Here is a 23,330-nt window from a genome sequence, read left to right on the forward strand (position 1 = left end):
TGTTCTGTGGCAGTTCTGTATTTGCTTTTTTTTAACTAATTGGAAAATAAGTAAGAACAGGATCTGGACAAAGAGAGACCTTGCAAAGCATAGTGCATTCCCCTGCCTTCAGGTTGGTTCATGCCTAATCAGAAACTGTTCTTGTCTTCACTCAGAAGCCACAGGGACACTTCAGCTCCAATCCCTGCCCAATTATTATTTGCAAGAAAAAAATAGGAGTCTTATTAGCTTTATATTCATAATTTAACATGTCCCTTTCTTCCCCTCCAATGGTACTTCCCCACAAGTGAGTTTTATTGATATTTGAGTAAAGATAAACTTGCAGAGACCACAAGGAGAAATATTCCCAAATCTCATTGTAATGTCTCTTCTTTCCCACAGATTAAAGGTTATACAAAACTTAAAAGAAGCAGCAATTCTATTCGCTTGTTATTGGACTTGAAACTCCCTTTGACCTCGGAAACTGAAGATGAGGTTGCCATGGGAACTGCTGGTACTGCAATCATTCATGTTGTGCCTTGCAGGTAGAGTGTCATTTTTAAACTTTTTGATTTAGAAATGCCACTGTATTTCACACTAATTCAAAAGTGGGCCTTCACTTTAGACGGCAATGATAAAATCGCAAGAGTGTATGCTACTATGACTAGCATTTGCTGACATTGTTGAATATACCTTCCTGATGGTCTTTTAGTGACTCTTTTCATGGTGTTGTATCCAGAGATAGACACCGATGTTTCACCTGTCTATCTGGTCCTTTTAGAGTCGTTTGAGCCATTATTTAGTTTGAAAGTTGTTATTTTTGCTCATCCCAGTGCCCAATTGCACAGAGATATTGGGCAATAAAACTGATAATATAGTCTGGAGTGTTGCCTACTTTCATTTCAGTGGATGGACATTTATCTGGATAGCTCTTTCAGTGTCTTTGTTGATATCACTCCATCTTCTGATACTGACTCTCTTTTTCATTTCAATGTACTACAGTTTAATAGGAACTAGAAAGCAAAACACAGGAGGTTTTTACCATATACTCATGGCCAACTACTAGAAAAGGGATTTGAAAAGTTCAAACATGGCTGGGCGCGGTGGCTCACGCCATTAATCCCAGCACTTTGGGAGGCTGAGGTGGGTGGATCACCCGAGGTCAGAAGTTCAGACCAGCCTGAGTAACATGGCGAAAGCTCATCTCTACTAAAAATACAATTAGCCGGGTGCAGTGGTGCATGCCTGTAATCCCAGCTACTCGGGGAGCTGAGGCAGGAGAATTGCTTGAACCCAGAAAGCGAAGGTTGCAGTGAGCCGAGATCGTGCCATTGCACTCCAGCCTGGGCAACAGAGTGAGGCTCGGTCCCAAAAAAATAAAAAAAGAAAAGAAAAGAAAACTTCACACATACTCTGTATTGCTTTCTCCATTTTCTGGAAGATATGAGTCTAGCAGTTGACATACATCATTCAAGTGCTGGTGCATCAGAAGTCCAGCATGCACCAGGAATTGGTTTGCAGCTTGGGCTGCTGTGTATCATTCCACGCCCCTTTGAAATTAGTCTAGTTGACTTGTTTTGTTATTCAGAGTGTCAAGTCCAAGAGGGACACCTGAATATATTTGCATTTTTACAACATGAAGCAAAAATGACTTTTGGATCACGATTACTTTGATGTATGCATTCACTCCAATAATGTTACTGAGTACCGTGTCACAAGCCAGCCCTGTACTGGGATCTGGGAATATAATCCTGATCAAAACAGACATGCTACTGCTCTCTTAGAGCTCTATTAACTGAGTGCTGTAACTTCTGACAACTTGTTGTAGTAGATTATTTGCAATTGCTATAAAATCAAAAATAATAATGGTAGTACTGACATGTGTAGATCACTCATTCTATGCTAGGCACTATGCTAAGCACGTGGTATCCTTTATCCAATTTCTTTCTTCCACGACCCTTAAGAAGTAAGCATTTATCATTTATTTCACTGTATTAACTATGAATATTAATATTATTACTGAAGCATCAGGAAGTTAAGAAACTCACCCAAATTCACAAAGCCAGTAAGTGGTCGAGCTAAGATTTAAACCGAAGCCAACTGTAGTCTTGCCTGTTGATAGCGTATGGTCTTTTAGTTGTCTCGAGGATTTGGCAAGTTTATGGTTGCAAATTTAGTTTTGAGATTTTTGTTTTCATTCTTCCTATGTTTGTCTAAATGTAAACCCTCATTTACTTATACATCTTTTAATAGTCTACCTTCATGTTTCAAACTTCTTGCCTTAGTTGAGTTCACAACGTCTTCCCTGCTGCGTGATTGTGAACATCTTGGCATCCCTCTTAGTGATATTATTTATTTCCCCCATCTGGTCAGAGCCTTCATCTTCCCCCCAGCAGTATGCCCAGGCTCTAATACCTCAGTTGTTTTTCTCTGGGACCTTGACCCTCCTAAGGGATTCGACTGACACTTTAGAGTTTTAACTTCTCATAATGACTCTGGTATAAACGTACTCTTGAAGCCATAAAGCACTGAATTGATTTCTCATATTTGGCTACAGCAAAATGTTTATTTAACCCAATGTGCTAAGTAAATATCAAGATATGAAAGGGTTGAAAATCAAGAAAGCCACTACTCTCTTCAGCAGTGTTTTGAAAAACTTGGGGGAATTCTCACCTAAGGTGTGTGTGTAACTCTATCTATTTTATTCACTTAGCTTTTTATAGAGAATCAGTGTATTGATTGTTTTTGTGAGGCTTTTTTGTGACCTGTTTTACACGGCATTAATATTCCCTTACCATATGCCTTCTTCAGTGTAGGTAAAGTCAAGCTTTAATTAATGTTTTTGTTTTCTTGCTATTTGTCTTGATTTCATTAATTTACATAGCACTCCACTTGCTGAATTTTGATTTTTTAAACTGCTTTAGGCCAGGCATGGTGTCTCATGCCTGTAACCCCAACAGTTTGGGAGGCCGAGGTGGGTGGATAACCTGAGGTCAGGAGTTAGAGACCAGCCTGACCAACATGAAGAAACCCCGTCTCTACTAAAAATATAAAATTAGCAAGGCATGGTGGTGTATGCCTGTAATCCCAGCTACTTGGGAGGCTAAGGCAGGAGAATTGCCTGAACCTGGGAGGCGGAGGTTGCAGTGAGCCGAGATCACACCACTGCACTCCAGCCTGGGCAACAAGAGTGAAACTCCATCTCACCAAAAATGAAAAACAAAAACAAAACAAAAAACTGCTCATTCTTTTCCTTTTGTGTATCATCCATAACTTTTCTATACATCTTTAGTCCGAGGTTTCTTGGTGAGTTTTTGGCAAGGGATATATTTACACCTGTTATGTTTACCATAATTAGTGAATCTCACATATGCCTTTTCCTGATCTTTTTTTTCCCCAAGTAAGACAAGATCCAAATATACAAGCAGGCTCATCTTGCAAGGGATGCAACTGATAAGATCTGTTAATTATTTGAGGGCATTTATTAGTACTTTATGGTACAATGGGAATGTTCTTTTTTGCCAGATGACTCAGTGTCTGGCAATAATTTTCAAATAAACCAAAACTATTGATGCCAGTAATCTAAAAGTTCAGTCACAATGAAAATTGGCTTCATTATTCTTCTTCTTCACCAATTTAAACTCAAGATCATAAAACCCTGCTACCTAAAAAAGCAAGGAAGCTAACAGATGAGTAAAACGTTCTTACAGAAGTAAAAGTGTACAGTGCAACAGGGAATGTTAGTGACTATGGAAAACTAGAAAACAACATGCCCCACTAAAATATTAATCTGTGCCTGGCTCTACTCCTTTGTGACGTCTCCCAGTTTTTTTTTTTCAATCTACAAACTCCTAATTCTCTAGGATTTCCATAATGTTAATGAATAAAATTTAAATTGGTTTTAAAAGTAAAAATAAAGGCCCTGTATAAAGCAAACCAAAATGGTCTGCAGGCTAGATGCAGTTCCTAGTCCACCACTTTGTGACACTTTATTTCAAATGTTTGCTTTACAATAAACTATTAGTATATTTTAAAATAGGTAGAAGAGAAGAATTCTAATATTTCTACCATAAAGATAAACAAATATTTAAGGTGCTGGATATCCCAATTATACAGATTTGATCTTTTCAAATTATATGAATATGTTAAATTATCATATGTATCCCCAAAATATGTACATCTATTATATAAAAATAAAAAGTAATTAAAAAAAATAAGGCCAGGCACAGTGGCTCATGCCTGTAATCCCAGCACTTTGGGAGGCCAAAGCGGGCGGACCACTTAAGGCCAGGAGTTCAACAGCAGTGTGGCCAACATGGCGAAACCCAGTCTCTACTAAAATACAAAAAGTAGCTGGGCATGGTGGTGCACGTCTATAATCTCAGCTACTCGGGAGGCTGAGGCATGAGAATCACTTGAACCCGGAAGGCAGAGGTTGCAGTGAGCCGAGATCGTGCCACTGCACTCCAGCCTGGGTGACAGAGCGAGACTCAGGAAGGAAGGAAGGCAAGGAAGGCAGGGAAGAAAGAAGTGATACCGCATACACTTAGACCTTAGGGCTTTTATACTAACTTTCTTTTGTCAAGAATGCTCTTGCCTTAAATGTCCCCAGGACCCACCCTCTAACCTTCTTTAAATCTGTGCTCAAATGTCACCTAATTGGTGAGGCTTTTCCTGAACACAGTAAATACATTAAAATGGCAATATTTATTTTGACCAATATCTTCTATGCTTTTTATTGCTTGATTTCTCCTCAGAGCTCTCATCAATATCTGAATAATGATATATTTTGCTTTCTTCTTTTTTTTTTTTTTTTTTTGTGAGAGAGAGTCTGGCTCTGCTGCCCAGGCTGGAGTGCAGGGGTGTGATCTCGGCTCACTGCAAGCTCCACCTACTGGGTCCACACCATTCTCCTGCATCAGCCTCCCGAGTAAGTCTTCCAGGTAGCTGGGACTACAGGCACATGCCACCATGCCCGGCTAATTTTTTTGTATTTTTGGTAGAGACAGGGTTTCACCATGTTAGCCAGGATGGTCTCGATCTCCTGACCTTGTGAATCCGCCCACCTCGACCTCCCAGAGTGCTGGGATTACAGGCGTGAGCCACCACGCCCAGCCGCTTTCTTCTTTTTATACAAAATACCTTTCCCTACTAGACTGTAAGGTTTATTTGGGTAGATATTTCTGTCCTTTTCGTTCACTGCTGTATTCCCAGCATCTGGAAAATGTCTGGCACATAGTGCAATTCAATAAATATTTTTCAAATGAATGAATGCTGCAGCCTGGCCAGTCATGAGAGAAAGAGACGAGATCTCCAATTTCAAGCTGTGCTATAGACCCCGGGTGCTTTGTAATCACCCTGATACCAACTCTATGGACTAGCAATACTATGATGCTAGTCCGTACACGTTTTTCAAAAGCCGATGTAAATATCTAAAGTATTAAAATTGGTCTGTGTGCCTTGAAGTCTATATCTTGGTGCAACACTGCCTCTCCCGTTTCTTATTTTATTTTATTTTATTTTTATTACTGTTTTTTTTCTTTTTTCTTTTTTTTTTTTTTTTGAGATGGAGTCTTGCTTTGTCTTCCAGGCTGAAGTGCAGTGGCACGATCTTGGCTCACTGCAACCTCCACCTCCCAGGTTCAAGCGATTCTACTGCCTCAGCCTCCTGAGGATCTGGGATTACGGGTGCCCACCACCACGCCCAGCTAGTTTTTGTATTTCTAGTAGAGACGGGGTTTTGCCATGTGGGCCAGGCTGATCTCGAACTCTTAACCTCAAATGATCCACCTGCCTTGCCTTCCCAAAGTGCTGGGATTATAGGCATGAGCCACCACACCAGGTCACACCTCGCCCATTTCTGACTTTAACTATAGCTGGGGTAGAACTGTTCCCCTGTTGTATTTTTCTGCTTCAAGTCTTTATCTGAGTCACAAGCAAGGAGAACTATGGGAAGTTAACCCCGTCCTTAGGGGCAGCCTTCAGCTAAGAGGGCATGAGAATCAGTAGATAAATGCCTCTGTCTTCTGTCCTTTGGGAAGTCAATTCTCAGGCATATTTAACATACTTTCTTAGGGGTTCAAGGCTGGATTGAGTCTCAGTTTCCCACAATAACTCCTTCTACTTTTTTCTTCTTTACTTCTGCTTCTTGGTATCACCTCCTAAATAAACTAAACTGCTTGGAAATCCTGCTCTTAGCCTCTACTTTTAGGGGAGTCCCAACCAGCTAATAGCAGAGAGGCAGCTTAGTTTTGGTCATGTCAGTAAGTAGAAAGAAAGCAGGTGGGAAAAAACAGCTTTAACAGAGATGATTGGAGAGTTGACTGTGTATGTATTAATAGATCTATATATGTATGTGTATGTATGTGTTTGCATAATACATGCTCACAAACCACTGTGTAGTTATATCTATAAATATTATCTGGGTCCTGCAATTAGGGAGTTTTACTCTTTTTAGTATTTGCTTGTTTTATTATTAACCAGATGTTCATCAAGTCATTTTACCTAAGATTCAGCTTATACTTCTGTACAATGGAGTTGAACAGATGGTTTTAGAGTCCTGTTCAATTCCAGTAATTTACAATTCTATCTGTACACATGGTTTGAGAGGAAGATATGTATGCCAATAGGGTTAGAGCTCAGCCTGGAATTTTATTCAACTAATATGAAATTTCACATAGGTCATATGCTTTACCATGTGCTATTGATTCTGTTCACATTGGCAGCATTTGAAAGAAAGAAGAAAATGGCTGCTCCATAGGTTTACGTGCAGCAAGAGGCGTGAAGACATTTAAAAACTCTCTGTGAATGAGCGCAGAAATTTATGCTTGATACATTCTCAGTTGATCTTGGTTTCAAGGAGGCTAAATTTATTCCCATCTCTGTGGTGCAGTTTATCAACTTCAGCAATTATCTCTTTCTGAGAAAGTGCATCCTCTCCAAATGCAAGCATTTGTTGATTTGCTCACAAAATCTATGTCGTTATTATATCTGCGTCTGGGGGCATGTAGTGGAGAAAGATCCTGTATAATTCACAGGAGACATATTCTGAAATGGGTGAGTGTTCACAAAAAGTGGAGCAAGGAAGACCCTTGGATTGAATCATCAATCACAGGATGTAGCTTGAATCTATGATAGAAAAAAATATATACAAACCTGCAATGAGAACACATACAAAGAATGCTCATTGGTCTTCAGAAGGCTTTTGAGGCTCAGGAAGTCTCATCACTAAAACTGAAGTAGGCTGTCTAAAGTTTGGGCTTATTCCAGTTCTGAGAGCAAAAATACACAAAAGAGGAATTCCCAGTATTTGTTAATGTTGATGAAAGGACTCCATGAGCACCATGTTTCTACCTACTCAGAATATTTCATTAAAGCTCATGACCAACCCAGAAGGATCCTCCCTTTTATCCCCACCAGGATGGAGAGCACACAGTAGTTCATTTCAAGGCTTGACCTCACTGCACAGCAAGGTATAATATTTCAATTCCCAAGATTCTCACATTTTCCCCCAGAATAAACAGAGACACAGGCAACAGTCAAATAATTCACAATTCTACCCATGTATTAAACCTAGTACTACTCTGTTCTTGCACAAGTAACAAATATTCAATTAAGACCAAAAGAGAGCTGAGTGTTAGTTTTCATTTAGTTACTGCAAAGCATAGTCCTGTATTTTATTGTTTCTCTTTGTAAGAAAATGACTTGCCAGTGTATTTACAATCATGCTGACCGAAGCCAAAGCCTGGATTTCCTGTTTGCTCTATGCTCTCTCATAACTATGGCCATAAAATGAAGCCCATGTGGTAGAAAGACTTAGTCAAGAAGACAGCTAGTAACTAGATTAAAAAGCAGTGACTCCATTGATGAAAGTTAAGAAAAAAAATAGGGCAAGTATACCTAGAAAATAATAAATAGCAAATGCAGAACTTCTTTTCAACATAAATTTAAGCATTTAAGTCCATAGTGGGAAAATGTTAATCAGTAATGAAGATGTTGAGGTAAATAGAGGAACTGGCAGCGATTTTATATCACCATAGGCATGGACATATAGTAGCAAGCACACAACCCAAAAGTTATTAGAAATGTTCAGTTGAAGACCTCTCCTGAAGTAAAATTGTTATTGGGTCCATTAGATATGCTCAGCCATGCTGGATGTCTTAACTATAAGTAAAACTCCCTTACTGATAGAGTCTAGGGCGTATTGTGTCTAGAAAAAAAATGGAAGAACTCTTTTGAATGAAACAATTTAGGAAGACAGGAAAAAACCAGACAAGTGAAAATCCAATTATGTGTACCTAATGTCAACCTGTGTGATCATTCTCTGTTTAAATGTGGGATCAGTGATGCTGCCTCAAAGCTTGAGGATGACGGGAGCAGGAACAGTCTGGCAGTTGGTATCATGCCAAAAACACCAGCTGGAGACACTGCAGAGCTGGCGGTTGAGAATATGGACTCCGAAATTACATAGATAGGTCTGCCACTTATGAGTTGTGTGATAAAGGTACATCATCTCCCTAGGTCATGGGTTTCTTTTTTTTTTCTTTTTAATCTGTAAAACAGGCAAAATAACCGTATTTACTTCTTTAGGCGATCTGTGAGGACTGAGAACATGCATATATTCTTTGCACTTAGTGCAGCATCTGATACTTTGCAAACCCACTGATTAATGAGCTATTATTCATTGAGTAATTTAACATATGTTGGAGGTTCCATATGTGGGAACTATGTTTAACTTAGAACTGAGCTATTTAATATATATGTTAAATGTTAAATATATGTTAATATTTATGTTAAATGTTAAATAGCTTAGTTTGAAGGTAAACATAGTTCCTGTTATGGCATTGATAATGATTATGGTGACAATGATGTTGACGATGATGTTGCCATATTAGTTTCTTAGAACATTAGTTTCTGGCCATTCTTCAGTGGTTGAAGGTGTTAGAACAGGGTTTACAGCACATCTGGGCCTTATCTATATAATGGTGTTACAATAATAAATACCTATGAAGAACAAATACCTAAATTGGTTAAGCTTGTATGTGTGTGTGTGTGTGTGTGTGTATAAGTACATACATGTGTATGTACATGTAATTGTGGGTAGAGCACTCAGGAAGGTCTGTCTTAGTACAGGACTAAGTAACAGTTGTTATTAATATCAGTTAATATCAGGACTAAGTATCAGTTGCTATTAATATCATCATTAGCAGCAGCAACAGCAGCAAACCAGTGGTGTTGGTGACAGCCAGAACATTTAGGGTCTGCCTCCTGGCAGCAAAGCAGCTAGGACAAGTGCCAATTAGAGACATCCATCTGGGGGCCTGGCAGTGGCAGAGAGGTGAGGAGGTGTCCATAATGGTACTTCCAGAAATTTATCAAGTTGTAAGAGGATAGGGTTCCAAACAGAGTAGGATCCAGTGGTTCAAAATGATAACTTTGTAAATGCATTTTGCAACAACAACTAACATAAAGAAAATAGCACGTAAAAGCCCTTAATGTTACTGTACTGGAATGTGCTGCAACACAGACTCCATTTTCTACCATAATCTTCCATTCCTCTCCACACGCAAACTCCCCTTGCTGATTTTAATCAGATATTTCACCTGAATGAAGAAACTTTGTTGGATGATGTAGCCCCACTTAATAATGACCTTAATTCATTTAGTCCTTGTGAGTCTATAAAGTATTTGCTTAACAGTCTATTTAAGAAGGCTGTTAGGAATTAGAGACAACTGCAATAATAATAGTAAGAGTAAAAAGTTATTGGGCATTTATATGCCAGATACAGCACCTCAGTTTTGTATGCACTATCACCCTTAAACTCAAAACAACCCTCTGGGAGAAGTATTATCCTAAGTTCATAGATAAGGGGTTACATGACCTACCAATAAAACCAGAGCTTGTAGAAGTCCAAGGCAGCATTTAAATTTAGGTCTGCCCAGGTCCAAAGCCTGGGCTTTTAATTGTCATGCTATGATGATAACTATTGAAATTGAGTACCTGCCTTCATAAAGCTTACCATCTTGTAAAATACTCTGAACCAATGGTTACCAAAATTTAGTTCATGAACCAGCAGCATCATTGTCACCTGGCAACTTATTAGAAATGGGGATTTTTGGGCTCAGGCCCAGACTTACAGAATTGGAATCTCTGCAGGTGGGGTTGTCCTTGTTTTAACAAGCCCTCCGAGGGTTGTGTTTCTCAATCTTACCAGCCTGGGTTTCTACTCCAAGAAGACAAGGAAAGAGGGGAATTATTTCTCAGCTAAAGCTATACATTAAGTACTCTGAGGTCAGACCAGAATCCATTTAGAATCCACTGGTCTGACCTCAGAGACTTTCATGTATAAGGGGATTCTGATGCTTAAGAAAGGTTGAGAACCACATTAAGCACTCTCGAAAGACAAGTAAGGCAGAAATTATCAGTATCCCAATTTTACATGTGAGAATCTGAGAGCAGACTAACATGCTCAAGGTTATATGGCTGACATAAACAGCAAAGCTGGACTCTAGATGTATTAGTCATGGTTGACTCAAAGAATAAGGTAAATACTGTTTTAACACATCCCCTTTAAGACACCTTCATAGAGGAGAGAATGTCAGAGTCTTGTATTTAGAAAAAACAGTGAAGACCAGAGTTTTTTTTCTCTTGTAAAGTTTTTCCAGAGAACCTGCAAATTGCATTGACCAAAACAGAAGTAATTTGCACACAAATGTTCATAACAGTATTATTCATAATAGCCAAAAAGTGGGAACAATCCAAATGTCTATCAATTGATAAATAAGTAAAAAATGTGGTAGTCCCATACAGTGGAATATTATTCAGCCATAAAAAGGAAGGAAGTACTGATACTACAACATGGACAAACTTTGAAGATACCGTGCTAAGTGAATGAAGCCAGAGACAAAGGCCACATATTGTATGATTCCACTTATGGACTGTCCAGAATAGACAAAGCCATAGGGACAGAAAGTAGAATAGTATTTTCCCAGAGCAAGGAGTGAGGGAGGATAAGGAACGACTGCTGTTGGATATGTGATTTCTTTTTAGGCTGATGAAAATATTCTGGCATTAGAAAGTGGTGATGGTCACTCAACCTTGTGAGTTAAAAGGCTGAATTGTATGATGTGTGAATTATATCTCCATGAAAACAATCAAATATTCTGAGGAGAAAAAAAGTACTACTGTCTCCTGAGAGAGACTGTCTGCTGTCAGGAAGTTAGAGTTGCTCAGAGCCAAATTCCCTGATACATGATAAGCAGAATTACATAATTATAGTCCTATCCCAGTTCTCTCATTTTACACACAAGTACACTGATTTGTCCAAAGTCCCACAGATAATGAGTGGCATAATCAGATTCCAAGTTTCCCAAACTGTAATCCCAATCTGTCTTCCACTCCTCTGTTATGGAGCTTCCCAGTTGTGTGTTTTACAGTCATGGAAGGTGGCTGGGATGGGGGGCGGCGGGGAGGGGCAGTCACTGGTCTCTTACCACCACCCTGCCCTGCAACAATGTGCAACTTCTTTAATTAGAGAAAAGGAATAAAGCACAAACCTTCCTCAGAGAGTGAACTCTCTCATGTTAATTCACCTGAGGTGTGATATTGGATTCCACCCCGAGAGCAGGGAGACTTAAGACTTCTAGAGGGAAAAGGAGGGCAGCCTCTGTGGTGTGAGAGTGATCTTGAAGATGCAGGATAGGCAGTCACTTCACCTATTTTCAGTTTTGTCCTAGATTGGCATCCCTAGGAAGCAGGATATCTTTTCATTTCCTGCCAAACCTCCTGGTGGCCAAAATGAAAACTCCATATTGAGTCAGTAATTAAACTTCCCCCTACCTGAGGGTTCTGTCCCAGACCAATGCTTTAAAAAGAGTTCTGATACAAAAAAAAAAAAAGCAGTTTAATGGAGAAAGACTATCTGAAGAAAGAATGATGTCAAATAGATTTAAAACGTATGAATGCAGCAATATATATGTTGCTTGGGCTGCATAAGTACAAAGAGAGAAAATCAATCTAAACTCCCCAGTTTCAACGGTATTGTTTCCACATGCGTGACATCTATACCAGAAAAAAATTAACACAACTAGAAATGCATTCCTCTTGGAGTGGAAACAAATGTCAAAACAAACAACTCGGGATAAACTTGAGCTAGAGAAGAAAGCTTTGCTCTACTCTTTTCTAAGGAGCTTTGAAGATCTGGCCATGGCTGACATAACAACTCATTGCAACAAATGTGTTACTTCAACAGGGAGCATTTCACAGATTGTCAAAGTTGTCTTCTCATCCCATCCAACCTATCTTGGGGGAGGGTGAGAAAACCGAAGAGCAAAAAGATTAATTCATTTGCCCAAGTTCACATGGCTAAGTGCTTTCAGATACTGGAAATGTTTGATTTACTTGAATCAAAATAGTAAGAATGTCTTCCTGAATTATACTTGATAATGGTTTTCTAGTTACGTTATAACATGTCTAAGCTCTATATAAATGAAAATGAATTTTATTAAGAGTGTTTTAGTATTTGATTGGCTTTGTCAAAAGATTTCAGATAGTGGTTTTGGGGAACTTGGTGAATGCCCATGCAGTTTTTGATACAGTGGCAAAAAATATTTGTAGAAGATATGACTTTTTAAACTCTAGAACTTATAATTCCTCAGAAAATATTTACACATTCTTTATTTATTAATTTATGAATGAAATAACTGTTCATTCATTTAATAACAATTTGTTAAACACCTACGATATTATTGGGTACTGATAGATGTTGGGTGTACCGAGATATCTGTGATTTAGTCCATGAATTTAAGGAGTTTATAATCTTGTGCGCTGACACAATTTGTTTCAAACTCTGTTCTGCCAGATTTAAGTGAGAAATCCAGGCAAAATACAATGTTTCTGTCAATGAACCGTATTGTTACAGTATCAGAAGCTACTGCCTTGGTACAGCCCACAGTGGATAAGATCGTGGTCCTGGGGCTGAGAAAAATCTGGGTTCAAAACCTACCTGTAATTAGAGTTGCTCAGTGTATGAGCTTGAGGACATTGCTTAATTCTCTGAGAAAACATTTAAAATAGCCCAGTAACTGCCCTATAGTCAGCACTTAATAATAATGCCTATTGTAGTCATTTATTAATAACAAAAGGGCATGGCCTCCTCTCTTTATCGCTGAGCTCCAACGCAAGTAAAACACTTCCATCTACTTTACCTTCAATGGGTCCTAACTTACATAGTAGGAATAAAGAAAAAAGGAAAATTGTGGGAGTAGGAGGGAAAGAGAGAATGCCATAAGCCGCATGCCTTCTGGACTTTCTGTCATTTTCCAGGTATCTATTCTTCCAAGTAGGAGGGTCAAAAGTGATTGTGTTTAGTTTTGTTGTAAAGTTGACCAAGAACGGAATAGGTCTGCCGGGCGCAGTGGCTCACGCCTGTAATTCCAGCACTTTGTGAGGCTGAGGCGGGCGGATCACCTGAGGTCAGGAGATCGAGAACAGCCTGACCAACACGGCGAAACCCCATCTCTACTAAAAATACAAAAATTAGCAAGGCATGATGGCAGGTGCTTGTAGTCCCAGCTCCTCAGGAGGCTGAGAATCACTTGAATTCAGGAGGTGGAGGTTGCAGTGAGCTGAGATCGTGCCACTGCACTCCAGCCTGGATAACAAAAGCAAAACTCCATCTCAAAAAAAAAAAAAAAAAAAGTAAAAAAAAGGGAACAGGTCACAGTTTCCCTCACTATCAAATAATTGTTTGCATTTAAGGGGAAGGAGGAAGAAAACAAGCTTGATGCCTATTTTGTTTAATTATATTATGCTCAGGGTAAAACTGTATCTTATTCTCTACAGTGGTAGGTAGGTAGGTAGATACGAAGTAGGAAGGTAGGTAGATAGGTAGGTAGGTAGATAGATAGATAGATAGATAGATAGATAGATAGATAGATAGAAAAAAATGTATATAAGCACTTTTTTCTGTGTTTTTACCAAGTCTGTTGGGCAATCTGTTGATATTTGAACTAGATAATTTTAAAAATAGAGGAAAATACTACATCACTCACCTAATATTTTGTCATTAACTGGAAATAATTATTATTTTAACTGATGTTTTTACATCAAAACATGACTTAAAAGTCCTAAGCAAATTTTTCACTACTGATGATGGTAATGATTAAAAAGTCAGGAAACAACAGGTGCTGGAGAGGATGTGGAGAAATAGGAACATTTTTACACTGTTGATGGGAGTGTAAACTAGTTCAACCATTGTGGAAGTCAGAGTGGCGATTCCTCAGGAATCTAGAACTAGAAATACCATTTGACCCAGCCATCCCATTACTGGGCATATACCCAAGGGATTATAAATCATGCTGCTATAAAGACACATGCACACGTATGTTTATTGCGGCACTATTCACAATAGCGAAGACTTGGAACCAACCCAAATGTCCATCAGTGATAGACTGGATTAAGAAAACGTGGCACATATACACCATGGAATACTATGCAGCCATAAAAAAGGATGAGTTCATGTCCTTTGTAGGGACATGGATGAAGCTGGAAACCATCATTCTCAGCAAACTATCGCAAGGACAAAAAACCAAACACCGCATGTTCTCACTCATAGGTGGGAATTGAACAATGAGAACACTTGGACACAGGAAGGGGAACATCACACACTGGGGCCTGTTGTGGGGTGGGGGGTGGGTGGAGGGATAGCATTAGGAGATACACCTAATGTTAAATGACACGTTAATGGGTGCAGCACACCAACATGGCACACGTATACATATGTAACAAACCTGCACATTGTGCACATGTACCCTAAAACTTAAAGTATAATAAAAGAAAAAAAGAGAAAAGTAACGCAATACAGAGGGGGAGAAAAAAAAAAAGCTAAAGAGGCTAGCTAGGCTCAGTGTTTCTAGGAATGATGTAACTAGAACCGTGACTTTTATCATATATTTCATCAATAAAGATAATAAATGCTTAAACAAAATAATTACCATCCTCCTTCCTCTCTGTTAAATGCTTCAAATACATTATATAATTTATACTGGGCTCAGAGTAGCCCTAATATGGCTAATATTGGTACCTCTCTACCTCTGTATTATAGATGGGGCAACTAAATTGGGTTAAGTAAGTGGCTGAAGGTCACACAAGCATGGCCTCCCCAGAACCAGATACTTCCCGCCTACTTTGTCCTAGTCAACCTTAGCTTCCGACCTTACTGTGTTCCTTCCAGTGCAACATTCTCCATTTTTGTTGTTGTTGTTGTTGTTGTTGTTTTGTTTGTTCGTTTGTTTTTGAGACGGAGTCTTGCTCTTATCGCCCAGGCTGGGGTAAAATGGCACAATATCGGCTCACCGCAACTTCTGCCTCCCACGTTCAAGCGATTCTCCTGCCTCAGCCTCCAGAGGAGCTGGGATTACAGGCGCCCACCACCACACCTGGCTAGTTTTTGTATTTTTAGTAGAGATGGGATTTCACCATGTTGGCCAGGCTTGTCTCGAACCCCTGATCTCGTGATCTGCCTGCCTCAGCCTCCCAAAGTGCTGGGATTACAGGCGTGAGCCACCGCCTGCACCCCTCCACCAACACTCTTCTTTTTATAGTCCCTGTGCAGAAACTCAAACCATTTGTCCCCTGTCCCAGTGCCTCTTCAGTCTAGACCTTCAATAGCTTCCTCCTCAGTTACTGTTTTGCTACATGACTGTGGAGACAACCAGATTAAACTGTGTAGATGTCATTTCCCATTGCTTTATTTCTGTAACTGCAACCACACTGTAGTGATTTCTGCTTTCCCTCAAGAAGACAACTGTCCTCCAACACCCAAAATTTTATCTCTGAATTGTTACCTTATTTACTCTGCAGCCCCTACAGTAGCAGTCATTATGTCTCCTCCTGACCTACTCTGGTATGTTCTTTCTCCCTTCCTCCTTCCCTCCTTTGATTTTTCAGTCTAATTATATCTTAGCTTAGAATATAAACTTATAGCTAATGAAATTTTCTTCAAACATGCCTTCAAACCCCAGCTGTTCATTTCCCTCTGAGTTAAAATGAGTAAAGTTTTGATTATGTTTGTTTAAAATTCACTAGGCTAATATATCCATATATTGAATGTATTCCATATACATTATCTTCTGTACTTCTTTAAAGGCAAATGTGAAATTCTCTAACAAAGTCTTTCCTATAAAAAATACGACACACCACTCTCAGGGGAATTATGATAATTCAAAGAACAAACCAAACCAAATTAAACTCACATCTTTTCTGAGCAAAAGAGTAAATAATAAAAATGCAGAAGTATTGTTTGTTAGGGTCAACAGCTTTTGCTAGAACCTGATGTGATATTCTGTATAGAATTTTATTGGGAAGTTATGAAGTACTGATAAGACAGGCAAATATTATTTGCACACAAATGATCCTTGCAAAATAAAAATTTTCAAGTGGAGATAAATTCTTCCTTATCCTCTTTAGTTCTTCAGCAGGGTTCTTGGATACCGTCTTTGGGAATGCTCTTCTCTCCAATGTTGTGATATTTACATGAAAACTTTGGTTTTAATGTAATATTTATCTAACTAGATATAACCAGACTTGAAGGTGATTCTCTAGATTTCTTGTACCTCCCTTATTATTTCAGCTATGCGCTCGATTCAGTTGAATTTAAGAAGATTATCAATGGCATTTCATAATTGTTTATGGATTTCATATTATTTAAACTTGCTCTCCAGTTCAGTAAATAAATTTTAGAGGAAATCAATATTATGAATTTTTTTTCAGTTATTAGAAATTGCTTTTGAGTTTTAGACTCTTTCTTTCTTTCTTTCTTTTCTTGGTGTAATTGTAATAGAAACCCAAGGAGTCTAGAACCGTACTTGCTACCTTCTGGTTTTGTGACTTTGATCAAATCACTCTGCCTCTCAGGATTTCAGACTCTGCACAAGTAAATAATGAGATGGAGCACAAGTGAGCTTTCTAGGTCAGCGTTTCCCAAGATTTTATCATCTATTTTTGTCCAATCTCTACACTCCCTGTATTATTATTCTCTTTAATTTTTTATTAATTATGTTTTTTTTTTACTTGAAGGAACTTTATCACAGCAGTATCACTTGTTATAAGTAAAAAGTAGCCGTAAAAATAAAGACAACAGAAACAAATGTATTAAAGCCTGGCATGTCCTCAGAAGACTCTGCTCCTGAGCCTTGATAGTTCACCACAAATGTAAGACTGTCATGTGTCAGAGAGATTTTAAAGACATGGTGGCACCAAGTGAGACTTTATTTTTAGTTTAATCAGAAGAACTCAAAGAGCATTAAGTGAAAGAGGAGTGACTTATTCTTAAGTGAGTTAGGTTTTGTTTGTTTGTTTGTTTTTTGAGACAGAGTCTCGCACTATTGTCTGGGCTGGAGTGCAGTGGTGTGATCTCGGCTCACTGCAACCTCTGCCTCCCAGGTTCAAGCTATTCTCCTGCCTCAACCTCCAAGTAGCTGAGATTATAGGCTCTCACCACCATGCCCAACTAATTTTTTGTACTTTTAGTAGAGACGGGGTTTTATTATGTTGGCCAGGCTGGTCTTGAATGCTTGACCTCGTGATCCACTCGCCTCGGCCTCCCAAAGTGCTAGGATTACAGGTGTGAGCCACCACGCCTGGCCATGAATTAGTACTTTTTAATGCCTGATCTCTGTACAATCCAAAAATTATCTCCCATTCCAGTGTTGTGCATCTTGCATTTTTGGAAATGCTAATGTAAAGAGGAAGCACCTTCCAGCTCTAAAAAAAAAAAAAAAAAAAAAAAGTAGATGCTGTAATGCCCCAATGTAATAATATATTCTGGCAACAGTGATCCAGATGAATCATATTTTTGTGTGTGATCAGTTTTTCTTTCTACATTTTTCATATAGGTAAATATTTGTTGTGTATTTTAACTCATGTACTAGGTAAAAGTTGATGTAAATCAATTTGGGGCTAAGATGTAATAATACTGTTGCCTTTATGGTTTAATTTAATGATGTTGAAAAGCTTTCTAAGTAGTAAAACTATAGCTCATTTTATTCCTTGCCTCTCCCCATCCATAATAGCATGCAATGAGTGACATAAAGGGGCCAGATTAACCCCTGAACTGCAGCCCCAGAACAGCGATGGCCTGGCATAGACAGTTATTGTGACTGGAGATCCTTTAATCACCATAGTATTTTGACAGAGTGCTGAGTAGTTGCGGCATTAGTAGTAGGAGATTTGACACAGAAACCATTCTTAAAGTCTTGGGGAGCCAAGTTGGCTCTTAAAAACACAACTTGGAATTCCTTTAGTTTCAGTGCCTTATTTTTACCTTTCTTTGAAGTGCCTTTTTGTTCACTGATCTGTTAAAAGTGCGGTCTTGTTTCTGTTTTTAGCCATCCATTGCTATTACCATAATAAGCCCAGTGTTTCAAACATGTGTATCTTAGAGTATAATTCTTCCTTACTCAACACTACTCAAGCCATTCCTTCCCTCCCACAAAGATGATATCTGAATTGTGCAGGCATTGGAAGAATGCAAGTGTCATTCTCAACTTTTTTTTCACCTCCATAAAATAAAAACAAACATTTATGACCTCATGCAAACTTTTTGGGTCAGGAATTTGGGAGCAGCTTAGCTGGATGGTTCTGATTCAGGAAAGTATACTCCAATATCAGCTGGGGCTGCAGTTGCTGAAGGTTTGACTGCGGCTAGAGCACCCACTTTCAAGTTGGCTCAGTCACAAACGTGACTGGCAGGCTCATGCCAGGTGTTGACGGTAGGCCTCTCTTCTGTACCGCATGGAGCTCCCTATGGCTGCTTGAGTGTCCTCGTGACATGGCCGGTGGCTTCCCTCAGCAGATGATCCAGAGAGAAAGCAAGAGGAAGCCAAGTGGCTTGTTGCAGAAGTCACAGTTGTCAGTTCCATAATATTCCATTTATTATAAGCGAGTCATTATTTTCTGCCCCACACTCAAGGGAAGGGAAATAAGTTCTATATTTTAGAAGGGGGAGTGTCAAAGAATATTTGGACATAATTTCAAACCACCACAATCTGTTCCTCTCCTTTGCTTTCATACTGGGACAAACTGTCGTCAGTTCTTACCTACACAACATAATACGATTCTGGTTGGTCTTCCCTCATCTTCACTGCTCTTCCACTCTTGTGCATTTCTAATCCATTCTCCATGGAGAATCCCAAGTGATCATTTGAAAACACAAATCTATCATATCACCTTTCTTCTTTTTTTGTTGTTTTGTTTTGAGACAGGGTCTCGCTCTGTCGCCCAGGCTGGAGTGCAGTGGCACGATCTTGGCTCACTGTAACCTATGCCTCCTGGGTTCAAGCAATTCTCATGCCTCAGCCTCCCCAGTAGCTGGGATTACAGACACGTGCCATCATGTCCACCTAATTTTTGTATTTTGTGTAGAGACGGGGTTTCACCATGTTGGCCAGGCTGGTCTCAAACTCCTAACCTCAAGTGATCTGCCTGCCTCGCACTCTTCTGCTTGGGTGGCTTACTGTTACACATAGGATAAAATTTAGAGATCTTTTCAAGGCATATAATGTCTTACGTGAGTTTGTTCCTGCTGCCTTCTCTAACCTCATCTCATACAACTCCCTCTGAGCTCACTAGAAATTCTAATCTTCTTTTCCATTACTAAATCATGTCAACCGCTTCCTAACTCAGGGCCTTCATACCTGCGATTTACTTTCTCTTTTGAATGGTCTTTCCCCTTCCTCCTTGCCTGTCTATGCCTAGCTTTATACTGTAGATTTCTGCTTAAATACCTCTCCAGCAGAAAAACTTTTCCTGATAAAACTTAGATAGCACTGTATCATTTGTTTTCTCTTTACTTAAAAAAAAAAAAAAGCTGTATTGAAGTATAATTGACATGCAATAAACTGTAAAAATTAAGGTATACACTTTGATACATTTTGTCATAGGCATATAACTGTGAAATCATCATCAATATTCGAAATAATGCATCACTCCAGGAGGTCCCTTTGTGGAGGATCCTTGTTATTTTCCAAGTTGGAAACAGTGCCTAGACCATCACAATGTTTCTTACAATTTATAATTGCTAATTGCTAATTGCTTTCATCTCAGTTTGTAGTAACTCACTTGTGCATCTCACCATCTAGACTGGAGCTCCATTTGAAGAGAAAATGTGTCTATAGAGTTCATTGCTACATCTCCATGATCACATTGTCCAGATGTTCAATAAATTTTTGAATATATGAATAATTGTTTGTATTATAAGCTGATAAAGTCCCTTAAAGAAATACAAGTCAAGTGCTTAGATACTTTTGATGTAGTCTGCCCTTTGAAGAACTAGTAGATTTGTGATTTTTTAAAATTGTAGCCTTCTGTAACTAAGCGAAAAAAAATATGAGGTGAATTTTTGAAAGGCCTAAATGAAGAAAAATGAGATCCCAAGTTGACTCTCATGTAAGGGAGGTAAAGAAAAGTAAGTGTTGAATGCCAGGTGTAGTAGTCTGCTCTTTATTTGAGTCGAGACTAAGAAGCAATCATTGAAAGGTTTTTATTTTTTTATTATTTTTTTATTTTTTGAGACAGGGTCTAGTTCTGTGAGACCAGGCTGGAGTACAGTAGTGCAATCATAGCTCACTGAAACCTCAAACTCCTGGGCTCAAGGCATCCCCCTCCCTCAGCCTCCCTAGTATGCTGGGACTACAGGTGCATGCCAACACACCTGGCTAGTTTTTTTAACATTTTCTGTACAGATGAGGTTTCACTTTGTTTCCCAGGCTCATCTCAAAATCCTGGCCTTGAGCAGTCCTCCCTCCCCAGCCTCTGAAAGTGTTGGACTTAGAGGCATGAGCCACTGTGCCCGGCTTTCATTAAAGGTTTTCAGCTTGGCCCTGACTTTTTATTGTCTTGGCTTTGCCTCAGGACAATTAATACGGCACTGATACATAAGAAAACATATGAATATCTTAGAGACCTGTACTTTACCTATCTGCATGATTTATATCATTGCAAATAAGGAAGAAAAGTTAGGAAAAGACAAATATAATTCAAAGTGTTTAAGTTTTCTAAAACTAGAGGGTTGGTGATCTGGTTTGGTTCTGTGTCCCCACCCAAATCTCATCTTGTAGCTCCCATAATTCCCACATGTTGTGGGACGTACCGGGTAAGAGATGATTGAATCATGGGGATGGGTCTTCCCCATTGCTGTTCTCATGATAGTGAATGGGTCTCATGAGATCTGATGGTTTTAAAAACGGGAGTTTCTCTGCACAAACTCTCTCTTTTTGCCTGCCGACATCCATGTAAGACAGGACTTTGTGCCTCCTTTCCTTCCGCCATGATTGTGAGGCCTCCCCAGACACGTAGAACTGTAAGTCCATTAAACCTCTCTCTTTTGTAAATTGCCCCGTCTTGGGCGTGTCTTCATCAGCAGTGTGAAAACTGACAAATACAGTTAGTTTAACCACTCTCTGGAGTGTTCTATTCATGGGTTGGTAACAAATAAACCATTTATAATTTAAAGTTTTCACAGCCTTAGAAATGCTCACATAGATGTTAGGAAATAGTTTTGGTATACAACAAAACAGAACCTTTGTGCACATTTATTTTTGTATTATATTGTACTGAGGGTTTCTAATCAGGTGAAGAGAAAAGCAGTGTCAGAATGGGAAGTCTGAATTTGAATTGGATATGTTTAAGCAAATTGTCTCTTTACCAGCCCTACCTAATTTGAGAATACATAATACCCATTCAGCTTTCCCTGAACTCACATGTTGGATTTTCCCAACTAATTTTAATACACACAGATAAAAAGACCAGATATTTGGTCTATACATTTTCTGAATATATGGAAACATCTATTTATGTAACAAGCATAATATTATAGCTGAAATTGAAATCATTTTTGTATTTTGGTGGTTGTTGACTGGCTAATAGCTAATAAGTCAATGTCAGGATAGTGAAATCCCACATGTATTCAAATATTTAACTCCAGTAAATAACATTTGTTCATTCAGCACCTACTAAATGAATCTACCTCTGTTAATCTTCGCAATTATCAGATAGGTAGATACATTGAGATTATCCCTGATTAGTAGATGAGAAAACTGGTGGTTAGGTATAATTTTCCCATGGTAATGCCACTTACCAGTAGCAGATTGCAATTGAAACTTGGATTTGTGGCCTCTGAAATGATCAAGTAATAGTTATTGATTTTTAAGTTCATGTAATGACAAATATTTGTTTGATCTTGGAATCAGGACTGAGTATTTTTGATAGAAAGGAATAAGTCATATTTTGGATGGGCAGATGAAGATCTTATAAGAATGTTACTGCCACAGCTTATACCTAAACATGTTGAAAATATTTTAGGGAAGAGAATTTATATGTTGATGGATTTGTATTAGCTGCTTTTGGATTCAATGATTAAAGCCAGTTTTGCCTTATAGCTAAAAGTATCTGATAAAAAACTAATCACTTGTCATAAAGAAGAGAAGTGGAGGCTATGTCATCATTACCATCACCATCTGAAGTCGTCAAATATATTGCATTTCCTGTGATGTCCCAGTTAGTTCCAAGCAGTTATATTTATATAAAATCATATATTTCAGTAAATATTGCAGCCTTGTAAGAATTACATTATTTTAACATAAATAGGTGTTTTCAGACAGTCTCATTATTTGTGTATTCCAAATATATAGTACCTTGAAGACCTTGACTTATTTGAGAACAGCATGAAAATTTGCCTGCCTGAAAATCTATTGGCGTATATTCAAGATACGTTTTACAAGCAGGAGATTATTTTGGGAGCATAATTCATCAGTTTGCTTACATAGTTGTTGGCTCTTTGTCTGGCATTTGATTGGAGAGCTACATTTTCTTGGAGTAATGTTGAACACAGTTTTGGAGAAACTGGTTTTTTTTGACGATTTGAAATGTTACTGATTAAGATCCCTTGAGGCCAATTCTATACACAAAGTACATATTTATCCATTGATTCCATGAAAACATAAAAATTCTTTCCATTTAGTAAATAGATAATTTGGTACAGGATTATTTGCCCTGGAGTAACTGGTTAACCAGGATATAATAAAATGGATCTTTTTTTTTTTTTTTTTTTTTTTTTGAGACAGAGTCTTGCTCTGTCAGCCAGGCTGTAGTGCAGTGGCACGATCTCGGCTCACTGCAACCTCCCTCTCCCAGGCTCAAGCAATTCTCCTGCCTCAGCCTCCCGAGTAGCTGGATTTACAGGCATGTGCCACCACACCCGGCTAATTTTTATGTTTTTTTTGGTAGAGACGGGGTTTCACCATGTTGGCCAGGCTGGTCTTGAACTCCTGACCTCAGGTAATCGGCCAGCCTTG

General features: G+C 38.8%; 1 protein-coding gene across 7 annotated transcripts in view; it reads left to right on the forward strand.

Moving 5' to 3' along the window:
• LOC100989577 (contactin-4) overlaps positions 1 to 23,330 on the forward strand; it is a 960,081-nt gene that overhangs the window by 471,453 nt on the left and 465,298 nt on the right. For all 7 annotated transcript variants that reach the window (XM_034955676.3, XM_063602085.1, XM_034955675.3 and 4 more), the window contains one exon: positions 382 to 524. In XM_034955676.3, the coding sequence (XP_034811567.1) occupies positions 470 to 524 (55 nt within the window). In that variant the 5' untranslated portion in view covers positions 382 to 469. The remainder of the gene's footprint in view (positions 1 to 381; positions 525 to 23,330) is intronic.

The sequence above is a fragment of the Pan paniscus genome, chromosome 2 (assembly GCF_029289425.2).
Source record: "Pan paniscus chromosome 2, NHGRI_mPanPan1-v2.0_pri, whole genome shotgun sequence".
NCBI lineage: Eukaryota > Metazoa > Chordata > Mammalia > Primates > Hominidae > Pan > Pan paniscus.